This window comes from Arachis stenosperma, chromosome 3, assembly GCF_014773155.1.
Source record: "Arachis stenosperma cultivar V10309 chromosome 3, arast.V10309.gnm1.PFL2, whole genome shotgun sequence".
Lineage (NCBI taxonomy): Eukaryota > Viridiplantae > Streptophyta > Magnoliopsida > Fabales > Fabaceae > Arachis > Arachis stenosperma.
Genome location: NC_080379.1, coordinates 39,592,126 through 39,608,887, shown reverse-complemented (window position 1 = coordinate 39,608,887; position 16,762 = coordinate 39,592,126). Strand labels below are relative to the sequence as shown.

Below are 16,762 nucleotides of genomic sequence, written 5' to 3'. Positions count from 1 at the left end.
AAAGGAAGAGGAAATCAGAGTAAGAATTCTCTGGATTTACTTTGTGATCATTGTGGACGTTTTCACCCTTATGACTCATGCAAGATTGGCTTAGGTGGTTGCTTCAATTATGGGTTATCTGGCTGCATTGCGAGGGATTGCACTCATGGGAGGAATCAGAATGTGGGCTAGAGTCAGCATCAAGGTCGAGTCTTTGCTGTGAATGCCAAGGATGCTTCTAAGGCGGATCCATTGATGAAAGGTATATGTCTAATAGGTGATAAATCCTTAGTTGCATTATATGATACTGGAGCTTCGCATTCGTTTATTTCATTTGCTAAAGTTGAGGAATTAGGCTTGAAAGTGTTAGAGTTACCTTTTGATCTACATGTACATACTCCACATCAAACAGTTATGACTAGGTCAGGTTGTAGACAAGTAGGTTTCAAGCTTGAGGGAAGAGACTTTTTGCATGACTTGATCTGTTTGCCGATGGTTGGATTGGAAATGATTTTGGGGTTTGATTGGTTGTCGAAGAATCGGGTTTTGTTGGATTGCTTTGAATGGACTATTTGGTTTATGCCGGAAGGAGAGAAGGGAGCAGTGGTAGCTACGAGGTATTACCTGAACTTTGTAATGGTGCATTGTAGTGAGTAGGAGTGTCAGGGTTATATTCTGTTGGCTGCTAATGCGTTGGGTGATGCCCAGAACTTAAGTCAGATTCCGGTGGTTAGAGATTTTCCAGAAGTGTTCCCGGAAGATATCCCTGAGTTCCCACCTCAAAGGGAAATTGAACTTGCAATTGAATTGGTGCCGGGAGTCAGACCAGTGTCAATTGCGGCGTATATAATGGCTCTGATAGAGCTAGTATAATTAAAGATTTAGTTGGAAGAGCTTCTGAATAAGAGGTTCATTCGACCGAGTGTATCAACGTGGGGAGCGCCAGTTTTATTGGTAAAGAAGAAGGATGGAGGGATGCGTTTGTACGTGGATTACCGACAGTTAAATAAAGTGACAGTGAAGAACAAGTATCCGCTGCCAAGGATAGATGACTTGATGGATCAATTTCAAGGAGCTGGAGTGTTTTCCAAGATTGATTTGAGATCCGGTTACCATCAGATAAGAGTGAAGGAGGATGATATCCTTAAGACTGCATTTAGAACATGTTATGGACACTACGAGTTTACGGTGATGTCCTTTGGGTTAACAAATGCACCTGCTGTTTTCAGGAAAATATGAACAGAGTCTTTCGTCCCTTTTTGGAAAAATTTGTGGTGATTTTCATAGATGACATCTTAGTTTACTCTAAGACGGCAAAGGAGTATGAGGAACACTTGAGGATTGTGTTGCAAATCTTAAAGGAACGGAAGTTGTATGCTAAATTGTCAAAGTGCGAGTTCTGGAAGGAGGAAGCAAAGTTCTTAGGCCACGTGGTGAGTAAAGGAGGAATAGTTGTAGATCCTTCTATGCTGGAAGCGGTGATGGAATGGGAATGACCGACAACGGTGACGGAAGTCAGAAGCTTCTTGGGTTTAGCCGGATATTATAGGAGGTTTATTGAAGAATTTTCCTGGATTGCCTTACCGATGACAAAATTGACAAGGAAAGAAGTGCCATTCGTATGGACGTCGGAGTGCGAAGAGAGTTTTCAGACTTTAAAGCGGAGATTGACTTCAGCACCTGTTTTGATCTTACCAGAACTGCATGAACCATTTGAAGTATATTGTGATTCTTCTTTGAAGGGTCTGGGTTGCGTGTTGATGCAACACCGGAATGTGGTGGCTTACGCATCGCGTCAGCTGAGACCGCATGAGGTGAATTACCTAACTCATGACTTGGAATTAGCGGCGATTGTGTTTGCTTTGAAGATTTGGAGACACCACTTGTACGGAGTAAGGTTTAGTGTCTTTTCTGATAATAAGAGTCTCAAGTACATCTTTGATCAGAAAGAGCTAAATATGCGCCAGAGAAGGCGGATAAAATTGCTTAAAGATTATGATTTCGAATTGAGTTACCATCTTGGAAAGGCGAACGTGGTAGCAGACGCTTTGAATCGGAAATCTTTAACAATTGCTTGGATGAGAATCAAGGAAGAAGAGCTAGTGGATAAGTTTGGGGATCTTAAGCTGGATATTGGTGAAGTGTCCAGAAGAGCTTGTTTGAACCAGTTACAGATCTCAAGCATGTTTAAATCAAAAAATACAAAGGGCTCAGCAAGATGAGCAGAAGCTTCAGCAATTGTTTCAACCACTTGGTGATAAAAAGCATGAAGAATTCACTAAGGATGATGAAGGGTTATGGAAATACAAGGGAAGAATTTGCATACCGGATGTAGGTAGTTTGAGGCCGGACTTGTTGTCGGAAGCTCACAATAGTGGATTTTCTATTCATCCCGGAAGCACGAAGATGTATTATGACTTAAAGAAGATGTTCTGGTGGCCTGGGATGAAAGGTGATGTAGCAACAGTGGTATCCAAGTGCCTAACTTGCCAGAAAGTAAAGATAGAACACCAGAAACCGTCAGGAATGCTACAGCCTCTTGAGATTCCTCAGTGGAAATGGGAAGGAATTGCAATGGATTTTGTGAGCGGTTTACCAAGGACTAGGTTGGAATTTGATGCAATTTGGGTGATTGTGGATCGCTTAACCAAATCCGCTCATTTTCTGCCTATCCGAGTAAAATGTTCTATGGAAGAGCTGGCGAGATTGTACATCAAGGAGATAGTAAGGTTGCATGGTGTGCCGTCGAGCATAGTATCGGACCGTAATCCCCGATTTACATCAAGGTTTTGGGAAGCTTTCGAAAGAGCCTTCGGTAAGAAGCTATGCCTCAGTATCGCATATCATCCACAAACCGATGGACAGTCAGAAAGGACTATTCAGACGAAGATATGCTGAGAGCATGTGTTTTAGATCAACCCAGAAGTTGGGACCGATACATGTCATTAGTGGAGTTTGCGTATAACAACAGCTTTCATGCGAGCATTGGGATGGCTCTGTATGAGGCTTTGTATGGACGGAAGTGCCAGTCTCCACTTTGTTGGTATGAATCGGGGGAAGCAAGTGTTTTGGGTCCAGATTTGGTAGCAGAGACTACTGAGAACATTAAGAAGATTCGTGCAAGGATTCTAACTGCTCAAAGTCGACAAAAGAGTTATGCGGATCAAAGAAGGAAACCGGTAGAATTTGAAGTGGGGGAACATGTATTTCTTCGGGTGACACCGACAACTGGGATTGGAAGAGCAATCAAGACCAAGAAGTTGAACCCAAGATATATAGGACCGTTTGAGATTTTGAAGAGATTCGAGCCGGTGGCATATCAAGTTGCTTTGCCACCTCATCTGTCGAACTTACATGACGTATTCCACGTGTCACAGCTTCGTAAGTACACGTTGGATACAGCTCATGTATTGGAGCCTGAGTCGGTTGAGCTGAGGGAAAACTTGACATTCCAAGTAACTCCAATGAAGATCAATGACACTAGTGTGAAGAAGCTGTGAGGAAAGGATGTTCCATTGGTTAAAGTTTCTTGGGAGCGAGCGGGAGTAGAAGAGCACACTTGGGAATTGGAATCTGAGATGCGAAAAGATTATCCCAAGCTTTTCTAAGGTAATTCAAATTTTGAGGGCAAAATTTCTTATTTGGTGGGGAGAATGTAAGAATCATGGTTCTGAAAACGGAACCGGACCGGCTGGTTCAACCGGATTAACTGAGAACCGGTCACTTAGCCGGTCCGGGTAAGGCCAAAAACCGCATGGTAAAAAACCGGTGAAAAAATCGGTCGAACCGGCAGTTAACCGGTAAACTGGTAGAACCGTCCAGTTTTTTAGCGGTTTTTTGGTTTGAAAATAACACCCATAAACGGCGTCGTTTTGTCTTAAAAAAAAAAGAAAACAGTGTAGAAGACCCAATCCCCTCTCCCTTCTATCTCAATCTCAGTATTCACCAAAATGAAAATGGTGAAATCCCTAACACTATCAGAGCAAACAGCCACCGCTACTCTGTGTTCGCCGTGAAGCCCGCCTCTGTCCACGCCGTCGTCGCCGCCTTTTTCTCGTCATCTAAACACCTCTATCTCCGAGCCATCTCTCTCTCTCTCTCTCTCTCTCTCTCTCTCTCTCTCTGTGTGTGTGTGTTTTGAGCACCACTCTCAGTGCGTAGTGCGAACGTACCCTTGCCGCCGTGGACTCTTTGCTGTCGCTGTGAGTTCTTGATTCTTCGCCGTTCTTCAACATCTTCTTCATGCTCTTCTTTATTTTCACTGATTTTCTCCCTTTTTCACTTTAGTTTTTTATTTGTTTCCTCTGTTGTGGGTGGAACGAGTTATTGATTTTTCATTTTTTTGTTATTTTTATTTATTCTGATTTCCTCCCTTTTTCACTACATTGTTTATGTTGAAGATGGCCGATCCGTCACTCACTAAAAAATCCAAGATCTCATTGCCGTCACTTTCTTTCTCCGTCGCTGCCGGTACGTCAATTTATTTTTGCTTGTTTTCAATTATTTTTAATAATATTGATTCTATGATTCTGAGTTGCTGGGTTTACTATTTTGAGTTACTGAGTTAGTATAATACTGATTTTGTGATTTTGTGATTCTGGGTGCATAGGATTAATATTCTAAATTGTTGCTGCTTGTTTGAGTTAATTTTGTTAATGGTTAGTTTCTGAATTGCTGCTTTTTGTTTGAGTTAATTTTGTTTGAGTTAGTATAATACTATTGTTTGAGACTAATTGATTATGGAGGTTGATTTGGTTGAATTTGTGTAAATTGTGTTGTTTTGTTTTGTTTTGTTTGGATGGTGCAGGCTGAAATTCAAGGAGCATATGCAGTACTGGAGTAGATAAGCAAGCTTGCCAAGGTTCAGAAAAAGGTCTTTGAAGTTAAGGGTGTTATGATCTAGAATATTGAAAAGGCTGTAGAAATGTGAGAACTTTGTTTCAATTAGATATGCAGTTTTATTTTTCCCATAGTATCTATTGATTTGCCAGATTTGGTTTTGAAACTTTAATCAAAATAAAACAGGAAACTTTAGTTTTGCATGTAGCTTAGCCAACTAATTTAGAAAAAGGAAGCCTTTCGAGGAACAGGGCCAGGTGGAGCAAGAAATATTGCAATTATTTGTTGATGGTTAGTTTCTGAATTGTTACTTTTTGTTTAAGTTAATTTTGTTTGAGTTAGTATAATACTATTGTTTGAGACTAATTGATATTATAGCTTAGCCAATCATTTTTTAGTATAATACTATTGTTTGAGTTAGTATAATACTATTGTTTGAGACTAATTTGGTATATTTAAAATTATATATTGAATTTTTATATAATTTTAGTGTATATTTAATTAAACCAGTTCGACCACGATTCGACCCCGGTCGGACCATTGAACCATTGAACCAGTTGCTTGACCGGTTTGATGACCGGTCCGGTTTTCGTAACCTTGGTAAGAATCGCAATTAATCAACCGGTTAATTAAGTGATTATATTGCCCAAATTTGATTCCGAAAAGTTAGAGCGAGAATTTGAGGATTTAAATATCATTTTTGGACTCATTGGGTCTTTCTGAGTCAGAAAATGTGTCTTCTGCGAAAAACCATGAAAAACCGTGACCTGATAGTTGAACCGATTGAACCGGTTCAAGTCTGCCCTGTACCACACGAGAAAAGTGAAAAATCGTCGAAAACCTTAGAAAAATATTAGAACTTGAAAATCGGGCGTTAATTTTAAAAGTTTGGCCTGAAGTTGGGTCAAACGGGCTAAAAAAGCTAACGGGTTGGACCAGGCCCAAGTTGGGCTCAAACCTAATATATATAAACATTAAGTGAACCCTTTTCTCCTTCATTAAACACACACACATCAGAATTGAGAGAGGGAGAGGAGAAGAGATTGAGCACTATTCACCTCAACCTTTCGAAGCTCATATCTTGAGCTAGAGAGCTGGTGCACGAAATTGCAATCACACTTTTGCAATCCCGCACAACTAACCAGCAAGTGCACTGGGTCGTCCAAGTAATACCTTGCGTGAGCAAGGGTCGATCCCACGGAGATTGTCGGCTTGAAGCAAGCTATGGTTATCTTGTAAATCTTAGTCAGGATTGATTGTAAAAAGCAAAAGAACATGAAATGGTTACTTGATTTGCAGTAATGGAGAATAGGCTGGGGTTTTGGAGATGCTCCATCTTCTGAATCTCTGCTTTCCTACTGTCTTCTTCATCAAACACGCAAGGCTCCTTCCATGGCAAGCTGTATGTAGGGTTTCACCGTTGTCAGTGGCTACCTCCCATCCTCTCATTGGAAATGTTCAACGCACCCTGTCACGGCACGGCTATCCATCTGTCGGTTCTCAATCAGGCCGGAATAGAATCCAGTGATTCTTTTGCGTCTGTCACTAACGCCCCGCCTTCAGGAGTTTGAAGCACGTCACAGTCATTCAGTCATTGAATCCTACTCAGAATACCACAGACAAGGTTTAGACCTTCCGGATTCTCTTGAATGCCGCCATCAGTTCTAGCTTATACCACGAAGATTCCGATTAAAGAATCCAAGAGATAACTACTCAATCTAAGATAGAACAGAGGTGGTTGTCAGGCACATCTTCATAGTTGAGAATGATGATGATTGTCACGGATCATCACATTCATCCGGATTAAGAACAAGTATTATCTTGGAATGGAAGCAAGCATGATTGAATAAGAAACAGTAGTAATTGCATTAATCCATCAAGACACAGCAGAGCTCCTCACCCCCAACCATGGGGTTTAGAGACTCATGCCGTGGAATGTACACAAAGAAACGTGTAAAGTGTTATGAGGTCCTCCGGTACGGATACAATGTCAAAAGATCCTATTAATAGTAAACTAGTATCCTAAGGTTTACAGAAATGAGTAAATGACAGAAAAATCCACTTCCGGGCCCACTTGGTGTGTGCTTGGGCTGAGCAATGAAGCAATTTCGTGTAGAGACCTTTTCTGGAGTTAAACGCCAGCTTTCATGCCAGTTTGGGCGTTTAACTCCAAGTTTTATGCCAGTTCCGGCGTTTAACGCTGGAATTTCTGAGGCCGAATTGCTACGCCGGTTTGGGCCATCCAATCTTGGGCAAAGTATGGACTATCATATATTGCTGGAAAGCCCAGGATGTCTACTTTCCAATGCCGTTGAGAGCGCGCCAATTGGGCTTCTGTAGCTCCAGAAAATCCACTTCGAGTGCAGGGAGGTCAGAATCCAACAGCATCTGCAGTCCTTTTCAGTCTCTGGATCAGATTTTTGCTCAGAACCCTCAATTTCAGCCAGAAAATACCTGAAATCACAGAAAAACACACAAACTCATAGTAAAGTCCAGAAAAGTGAATTTTAATTAAAAACTAATAAAAATATACTAAAAACTAACTAAAAGATACTAAAAACATACTAAAAACAATGCCAAAAAGCGTACAAATTATCCGCTCATCACAACACCAAACTTAAATTGTTGCTTGTCCCCAAGCAACTGAAAATCAAAATAGGATAAAAAGAAGAGAATATACTATAGACTCCAAAATATCAAAGAAACATAGCTCCAATTAGATGAGCGGGACTAGTAGCTTTTTGCCTCCGAACAGTTTTGGCATCTCACTCTATCCTTTGAAGTTCAGAATGATTGGCATCTATGAGAACTCAGAACTCAGATAGTGTTATTGATTCTCCTAGTTAAGTATAATGATTCTTGAACATAGCTAGTGTATGAGTCTTGGCTGTGGCCCAAAGCACTCTGTCTTCCAGTATTACCACCGGATACATACATGCCACAGACATATAATTGGGTGAACCTTTTTAGATTGTGACTCAGCTTTGCTAAAGTCCCCAATTAGAGGTGTCCAGGGTTCTTAAGCACACTCTTTTTGCTTTGGTTCACAACTTTATTTCTTTCCTTTTCTCTTTTTTTTTTTCGAAAAAAAATTTTTTTTTTGTATTCACTGCTTTTTCTTGCTTCAAGAATCATCTTGATGATTTTTCAGATCCTCAATAACAGTTCTCTTTCTCCTCATTCTTTCAAGAGCCAACAATTTTAACATTCTTAAAACAACAAATTCAAAAGACATATGCACTGTTCAAGCATTCATTCAGAAAACAAAAAGTATTGTCACCACATCAAGCTAATTCAACTAGTTTCAAGGATAAATTTCGAAATCCTGTACTTCTTGTTCTTTTGTGATTAAAGCATTTTTCATTTAAGAGAGGTGATGGATTCATAGGACATTCATAACTTTAAGGCATAAATTTTATTAATTATGAACTAAGAACAAGACTCAAATATAGATATAAGATGAGACTAAAAAATAAAAATAGAAAACAAAACAAGAAAAACGAAAAAAAAACATAGGCTTCTAATGATAGAGGTTTTCACAGAGTTAGGACTCAACAACCTTGACTTTGAGAAGTGGATGCTCCCTCAGCTTGAGAGGAGAGCTTTTGGCGCTTCATCTCTTGGATTTCACGCCCTTGCTTCTCTTGTTCCTTCAGCAATTTGTAGAGCATGCAGTTCTGATTCTGCTGTTCTTCCTTCAGTTGCTCCATAGTTTCTTGCAACTTGGTGATAGATGCTTCCAGGCTGGCCCAGTAGCCAATTTCAGGAGATTCAGGGAGGAACTCATGCGCCCTCCTTTTGATAGAGTTGTCTTGCACTTGTCCTTCCATTGACTTCTTGGTGATTGGGTGTTCAATGGGTATGAATTCATCTACTCCCATCTTCACCCCAGCCTCTTTACAGAGCAAGGAGATCAAGCTTGGGTAAGCCAGTTTGACTTCAGTGGAATTTTTATTTGCAATTGTGTAGATCTCACAAGCAATCACATGATGGACCTCCACTTCTTTTCCAAGCATAATGCAATGAATCATCACTGCTCTCTTGATGGTGACCTCAGAACGGTTGCTAGTGGGCAATATGGAACGCCCAATAAAGTCTAGCCAACCTCTTGCAATTGGTTTGAGGTCTCCCCTCTTGAGTTGGTTAGGGACACCCTTAGAATTGGTTATCCACTTAGTTCCAGGGAGGCATATGTCCTCTAGAACTTGATCCAACCCTTTATCTACTCTCACCATCCTCCTATTAAAGGAGTCAGGATCATCTTGCAGTTGAGGTAATTTGAAGATTTCTCTTATTTTGTTCAGATGAAAGTACATAACTTTCCCTCTGACCATAGTTCTGTAAGTATGGTAAGCGGTTCCAGTCATTCTCTGCTTATCTGTCAGCCACAGATTTGAGTAGAATTCCTGAACCATGTTCCTTCCAACCTTTGTCTCTGGATTGGTTAGAACTTCCCATCCTCTGTTTCGAATTTGCTCTTGGATCCCCGGATATTCATCTTCTTTCAGATCAAATTTAACTTCCGGGATCACTGACCTCAGACCCATTATTTTGTGATAATGGTCTTCATGTTCTTTGGTTAAGAACTTCTCTTGATTCCAAAGATTCTTTGGATTAGTCTCTTTCTTGCCTCTCAAATTGGTTTGTTTTCCCTTAGGAGCCATGATATTGATGAATCTTGGCTTAGTGATCACGGAAAAGCACACCAAACTTAGAGGTTTGCTTGTCCTCAAGCAAAAGAAAAGAGAGAAGAGAGGGGGAGGAAGAGGAAATTCGAATGGTGTGGTTGGAAGAGGGGAACAAACGTGTATTTATAAGGTGGGGAGGGGAGTTTTCGAAAAAAAAGAGGAATTTGAAAGGAGATTTGAAAAGATATGAGAAGAAATTGAGAAAAGGGTGAAATTTTTGAACAATGTTTGTAATTGATTTGAAATAAATTTGAAAAATGGTTTTGATTTTTGAAGATTTGAAAGTGAATGATGAATGATTGAAGTGTGATTTTGTAGAAAAGTATGGGTGAGAAAAGGAAAGTTTGAAAAAAATTTGAATTGAAAACAAAATTGTGGTCCCCCCACCTTGCTGGCGTTAAACGCCCAGAATGGCACTCATTCTGGCGTTTAACGCCCATTTGCTACCCCTTTTGGGCGTTTAACGCCCAGCCAGGTGCCCTGGCTGGCGTTAAACGCCAGAAATCCTTTGTCACTGGGCGTTTTCCAAAACGCCCAGGATGCTGCATACCTGGCGTTAAACGCCCAGAATGGTGCCCATTCTGGCGTTTAACGCCCAAAATGGCACCATTCCTGGCGTTAAACACCCAGAATGGTACCCATTCTGGCGTTTAACGCCCAAAATGCCCCTTATTGGCGTTTTTTCGCCAGTAAGCTCATTTTCTCTGCTTTTTGAGCTGAATCCTTCTGTAACTCTGTGAATTCCTTCATTTTTGATACTTGCCTCTGTAAGAACTAATCATATAACTTCTTAATGACTGGGTTGCCTCCCAGCAAGCGCTTCTTTACTGTCTTTAGCTGGACTTTCACTGAGAATCATTCAAGTCTCAGTTTTGAGCACTCCTGCTCAAAATTGCCTTCAAGATAATGCTTGATTCTCTGTCCATTAACAATGAACTTTTTGTCAGAATCAGTATCCTGAAGCTCAACATACCCATATGGTGAGACTCCTGTAATCACATACGGACCCCTCCATCGGGATTTGAGTTTTCCTGGAAACAATTTGAGTCTAGAGTTGAAGAGCAGAACTTTTTGTCCTGGCTCAAAGACTCTGGTTGACAACTTCTTGTCATGCCATTTCTTTGCCTTTTCCTTATAAATTTTTGCATTTTCAAAGGCATTGAGTCTGAATTCCTCTAGCTCATTTAACTGGAGTAATCTTTTCTCACCAGCTAACTGTGCATCCATGTTTAGGAATCTGGTTGCCCAGTAGGCTTTGTGTTCCAGTTCCACAGGCAAATGACAGGCCTTCCCATACACCAGTTGGTATGGAGAGGTTCCTATAGGAGTCTTGAATGCTGTTCTGTATGCCCACAGAGCATCATCCAAGCTCTTTGCCCAATCCTTTCTTCGGGCTATCACAGTCTGTTCTAGGATTCTTTTTAGCTCTCTGTTAGAGACTTCAGCTTGCCCATTTGTCTGTGGATGATACGGAGTTGCCACTTTATGGCTGATTCCATACCTAACCATAGCAGAGTATAGCTGTTTATTGCAGAAATGAGTGCCCCCATCACTGATTAGCACTCTGGGGACGCCAAACCTGCTGAAAATATTTTTCTGGAGGAATTTCAGTACAGTCTTGGTATCATTAGTGGGTGTAGCAATTGCTTCTACCCACTTAGATACGTAGTCCACTGCCACCAGAATGTAAGTGTTTGAGTATGATGGTGGGAATGGCCCCATGAAGTCAATTCCCCATACATCAAACAATTCTATCTCTAATATCCCTTGTTGAGGCATGGCATATCCGTGAGGCAGGTTACCAGCTCTTTGGCAACTGTCACAGTTACGCACAAACTCTCGGGAATCTTTATAGAGAGTAGGCCAGTAGAAGCCACACTGGAGGACTTTAGTGGCTGTTCGCTCACTTCCAAAATGTCCTCCATACTGTGATCCATGGCAGTGCCATAGGATCCTTCGTGCTTCTTCTCTGGGTACACATCTGCGGATCACTCCGTCAGCACATCTCTTAAAGAGATATGGTTCATCCCAGAGGTAGTACTTGGCATCTGAAATTAATTTCTTTCTTTGCACTCTGCTGTACTCCTTGGGTATGAACCTCACAGCTTTATAGTTTGCAATATCTGCAAACCATGGAGCTTCCTGAATGGCAAAGAGTTGCTCATCTGGGAAAGTCTCAGAGATCTCAGTAGAAGGGAGGGACGTCCCAGCTACTGGTTCTATTCGGGACAGATGATCAGCTACTTGGTTCTCTGTCCCTTTTCTGTCTCTTATTTCTATATCAAACTCTTGCAGAAGCAACACCCATCTTATAAGCCTGGGTTTTGAATCCTGCTTTGTGAGTAAGTATTAAGAGCAGCATGGTCAGTATACACAATCACCTTTGATCCCACTAGGTAGGATCTAAACTTGTCAATGGCATAGACCACTGCAAGTAATTCTTTTTCTGTAGTTGTGTAATTCTTCTGTGCATCATTTAGAACACGGCTAGCATAATAAATGACATGCAGAAGTTTGTTATGCCTCTGTCCCAACACTGCACCAATGGCATGATCACTGGCATCACACATTAATTCAAATGGTAATGCCCAATCTGGTGCAGAGATGACTGGTGCTGTGACCAGCTTAGCTTTCAGGGTCTCAAATGCCTGCAGACACTGTGTGTCAAACACAAATGGTGTGTCAGCAGCTAACAGGTTACTTAAAGGTTTAGCAATTTTCGAAAAATCCTTAATAAACCTTCTGTAGAATCCTGCATGCCCCAGAAAGCTTCTGATTGCCTTAACATTGGCAGGTGGTGGTAATTTTTCAATTACCTCTACCTTTGCCTTATCCACCTCTATTCCCCTGCTTGAAATTTTGTGCCCAAGGACAATTCCTTCAGTCACCATAAAGTGACATTTCTCCCAGTTTAAAACCAGGTTAGTCTCTTGGCACCTTTTCAAGACAAGTGCTAGGTGATTAAGACAGGAGTTAAATGAGTCTCCATATACTGAAAAGTCATCCATGAAGACTTCCAGAAATTTCTCTACCATATCTGAGAAGATAGAGAGCATGCACCTCTGAAAGGTTGCAGGTGCATTGCACAGACCAAAAGGCATCCTTCTGTAGGCAAACACGCCAGAAGGGCAAGTAAATGCTGTTTTCTCTTGGTCCTGAGGATCTACTGCAATTTGGTTGTAGCCTGAATAGCCATCCAAAAAGCAGTAGTAATCATGACCAGCTAGTCTTTCTAGCATTTGGTCTATGAATGGTAAAGGAAAATGATCCTTTCTGGTGGCTGTATTGAGTCTTCTGTAATCAATACACATGCGCCACCCTGTGACTGTCCTTGTAGGAACCAGTTCATTTTTTTCATTATGAACCACTGTCATGCCTCCCTTTTTGGGAACAACTTGGACAGGGCTCACCCAGGGGCTATCAGAAATAGGATAAATAATCCCAGCCTCTAGTAATTTAGTGACCTCTTTCTGCACCACCTCCTTCATGGCAGGATTTAGCCTCCTCTGTGATTGGACCACTGGTTTGGCATTATCCTCCAATAGGATCTTGTGCATGCATCTAGCTGGGCTAATGCCCTTAAGATCACTTATGGACCACCCAAGAGCTGTCTTGTGTGTCCTTAGCACCTGAATCAGTGCTTCCTCTTCCTGTGAATTTAAGGCAGAGCTTATAATCACTGGAAAAGTTTCACCCTCTCCCAGAAATGCATATTTCAGGGATGGTGGTAGTGGTTTGAGTTCAGGCTTAGGAGGCTTATCCTCCTCCTGAGGAATTTTCGAAAATTCCTTTGCCTCCTCTGGCTCTTCCTGATCAGTTTGAGCATCTTTGAAGATGTCCTCAAGCTCTGATTCTAGGCTTTCAGCCATATTGATCTCTTCTACCAGAGAGTCAATAATGTTAGCGCCCATGCAGTCATTTGTTGTGTCTGGATGTTGCATAGCTTTTACAGCATTCAACTTGAACTCATCCTCATTGACTCTCAAGGTTACTTCCCCCTTTTGTACATCAATGAGAGTTCGTCCAGTTGCTAGGAAAGGTCTTCCTAGAATGAGAGTTGCACTCTTGTGCTCCTCCATTTCCAGCACCACAAAGTCAGTTGGAAAGGCAAATGGCCCAACCTTGACAATCATGTCCTCTATTATGCCTGATGGGTGTTTAATGGAGCCATCAGCAAGTTGGAGGCATATCCTGGTTGGTTTGACTTCTCCAATCAACCCAAGCTTTCTGATAGTGGATGCAGGTATTAGATTGATGCTTGCTCCAAGATCACATAAAGCTGTCTTGGTGCAAGTGCCTTCTAATGTGCATGGTATCAGAAAGCTTCCAGGATCTTGAAGCTTTTCTGGTAAGCTTTTTAGAATGACTGCACTGCATTCTTCAGTGAGAAATACTTTTTCAGTTTCTCTCCAATCCTTCTTATGACTTAAGATTTCCTTCATGAACTTAGCATAAGAAGGTATTTGCTCAAGTGCCTTTGCAAACGGAATCTTTATTTCAAGAGTCCTTAAATAGTCTGCAAAGCGGGCAAATTGCTTATCCTGTTCCGCTTTGCGGAGTTTCTGAGGATAAGGCATCTTGGCTTGATATTCTTCAACTTTAGATGCTGCAGGTTTATTCCCTACAGAAGTGGTTGAAGAAGCTTTTTTAGAGGGATTACTGTCAGCACTCTCAGGTGTCTGATCCTCCCTGGGCGTTTGAACGCCAGAATTGGGTGGAAAATGGGCGTTTAATGCCAGCTTTTCCCCCTTTTCTGGCGTTTGAACGCCAGAACTGGGCAAGGAATGGGCGTTTAACGCCAGCTTTCCTTCCCTTTCTGGCGTTTGAACGCCAATAAAATTCCTCTCTGGGCTCTTACTGTCCTCAGAGGGATTTTGAACAGTAGTTTGTTTGTCCTCTGTCAATTGTTCCTTGTCTGGTATTTTACTCTTTCTAGCAGTGTTATTCAAGGTCTTCCCACTCCTCAATTGAACTGCTTGACACTCCTCTGTTATCTGTTTAGATATTTGCTGTTTTGCTTGATTCAACTGTAGTTCTATGCTCTTATTAGCAACTTTAGTTTCATGGAGTATCTCTTTAAATTCTGCTAACTGTTCTGTCATCAGGAGCAATTGTTGATTAAGCTCATTCATCTGTTCTTGAGGATTAGGATCAGTGACTAATGCCATGACTTCCTCTTTTGGAACGAACTCATTGCTAGAATATAAGTATTGGTTTCTAGCAACAGTGTCTATAAGCTCTTGAGCTTCTTCAATTGTCTTCCTCATGTGTATAGATCCACCAGCTGAGTGGTCTAAAGACATCTGAGCTTTTTCTGTAAGCCCATAGTAGAAAATGTCTAACTGTACCCACTCTGAAAACATTTCAGAGGGGCATTTCCTTAGCATACCTCTATAACTCTCCCAGGCATTGTAAAGGGATTCATTATCCTCTTGTTTAAAGCCTTGGATGTCCAGCCTTAGCTGTGTCATCCTCTTTGGAGGGTAAAAATGATTCAGGAATTTATCTGACAGCTGTTTCCATGTCTTTATGCTTGCTGTAGGTTGGTTATTCAACCACCTTTTAGCTTGATCTTTTACAGCAAATGGAAACAGTAATAGTCTGTAGACATCCTGATCTACCTCTTTATCATGTACTGTGTCAGCAATTTGTAAGAACTGTGCCAGAAACTCAGTAGGTTCTTCCTGTGGAAGACCGAAATACTGGCAATTTTGCTGCACTATGATAATGAGTTGAGGATTTAGCTCAAAGCTGCTTGCTTTGATGGGAGGTGTACAGATGCTACTCCCATATGCAGCTGTAATGGGGTTAGCATATGACCCCAGAGTCCTTTTGGGCTGATTAATCCCACTTGTGTCCATAATGGACAAGAGGGAAATGATAATGATTGCTAATAGATAAATTTTGTTGTTTTTTTTTTTTGAATTAAACGAAAATAAAATAAAATAAAATAAAACAAAAGAAAACTAAAATAAAAATTCGAAAATTAAAAACAAAATAAAATAAGATCAAAGCAAATTGAGAACTGAATCAATTAGCTACTTAAAAAGATTTTGAAAACAACAATTAGAAAGATATGATTGAAAAATTTTTTTGAAAAAGATTTGATTTTTGAAAAGAGGAAAGAGAAAAACACAAAAAGACACCAAACTTAAAATTTTTTGAAAATCAAACACTAATTTTCGAAAATTTTAAAGGAAAAACACAAAGAGGACACCAAACTTAGAATTTTTATGAATCAAAAAGGGACTAAGGACATAAAAAAAATTCGAAAATTAAAAGAAAAACAAAAGCAGGCAGTTGACACCAAACTTAAAATATGAAACTAGACTCAACTAAAAGACTCTAAACCAACAAAAATAAAACAGTCCTAATCTAAGCAACAAGATAAGCCGTCAGTTGTCCAAACTCGAACAATCCCCGGCAACGGCGCCAAAAACTTGGTGCACGAAATTGCAATCACACTTTTGCAATCCCGCACAACTAACCAGCAAGTGCACTGGGTCGTCCAAGTAATACCTTGCGTGAGCAAGGGTCGATCCCACGGAGATTGTCGGCTTGAAGCAAGCTATGGTTATCTTGTAAATCTTAGTCAGGATTGATTGTAAAAAGCAAAAGAACATGAAATGGTTACTTGATTTGCAGTAATGGAGAATAGGCTGGGGTTTTGGAGATGCTCCATCTTCTGAATCTCTGCTTTCCTACTGTCTTCTTCATCAAACACGCAAGGCTCCTTCCATGGCAAGCTGTATGTAGGGTTTCACCGTTGTCAGTGGCTACCTCCCATCCTCTCATTGGAAATGTTCAACGCACCCTGTCATGGCACGGCTATCCATCTGTCGGTTCTCAATCAGGCCGGAATAGAATCCAGTGATTCTTTTGCGTCTGTCACTAATGCCCCGCCTTCAGGAGTTTGAAGCACGTCACAGTCATTCAGTCATTGAATCCTACTCAGAATACCACAGACAAGGTTTAGACCTTCCGGATTCTCTTGAATGCCGCCATCAGTTCTAGCTTATACCACGAAGATTCCGATTAAAGAATCCAAGAGATAACTACTCAATCTAAGATAGAACAGAGGTGGTTGTCAGGCACATGTTCATAGTTGAGAATGATGATGATTGTCACGGATCATCACATTCATCCGGATTAAGAACAAGTATTATCTTGGAATGGAAGCAAGCATGATTGAATAAGAAACAGTAGTAATTGCATTAATCCATCAAGACACAGCAGAGCTCCTCACCCCCAACCAT

At 41.0% G+C, this 16,762-nt stretch overlaps 1 protein-coding gene across 1 annotated transcript; it reads left to right on the top strand.

Annotated features, from left to right (window-relative positions):
• Positions 1 to 234: 234 nt before the first annotated feature.
• Positions 235 to 852, top strand: LOC130965944 (uncharacterized). The gene is made up of 2 exons (XM_057890701.1): positions 235 to 585; positions 688 to 852. The coding sequence occupies exons 1-2, from the start codon at positions 235 to 237 to the stop codon at positions 850 to 852; spliced, it is 516 nt and encodes a 171-aa protein (XP_057746684.1).
• The last annotated feature ends 15,910 nt before the right edge of the window (positions 853 to 16,762 follow it).

Excerpts from the sequence above, each read along its gene's own strand:
- LOC130965944 (XM_057890701.1), top strand. The coding sequence starts at position 235 with ATGAAAGGTATATGTCTAATAGGTGATAAATCCTTAGTTGCATTATAT. Across the intron at positions 586-687 it reads AAGGAGAGAAGGGAGCAGTG|AACTTAAGTCAGATTCCGGT; the intron begins GTAGCTACGAGG and ends GGTGATGCCCAG.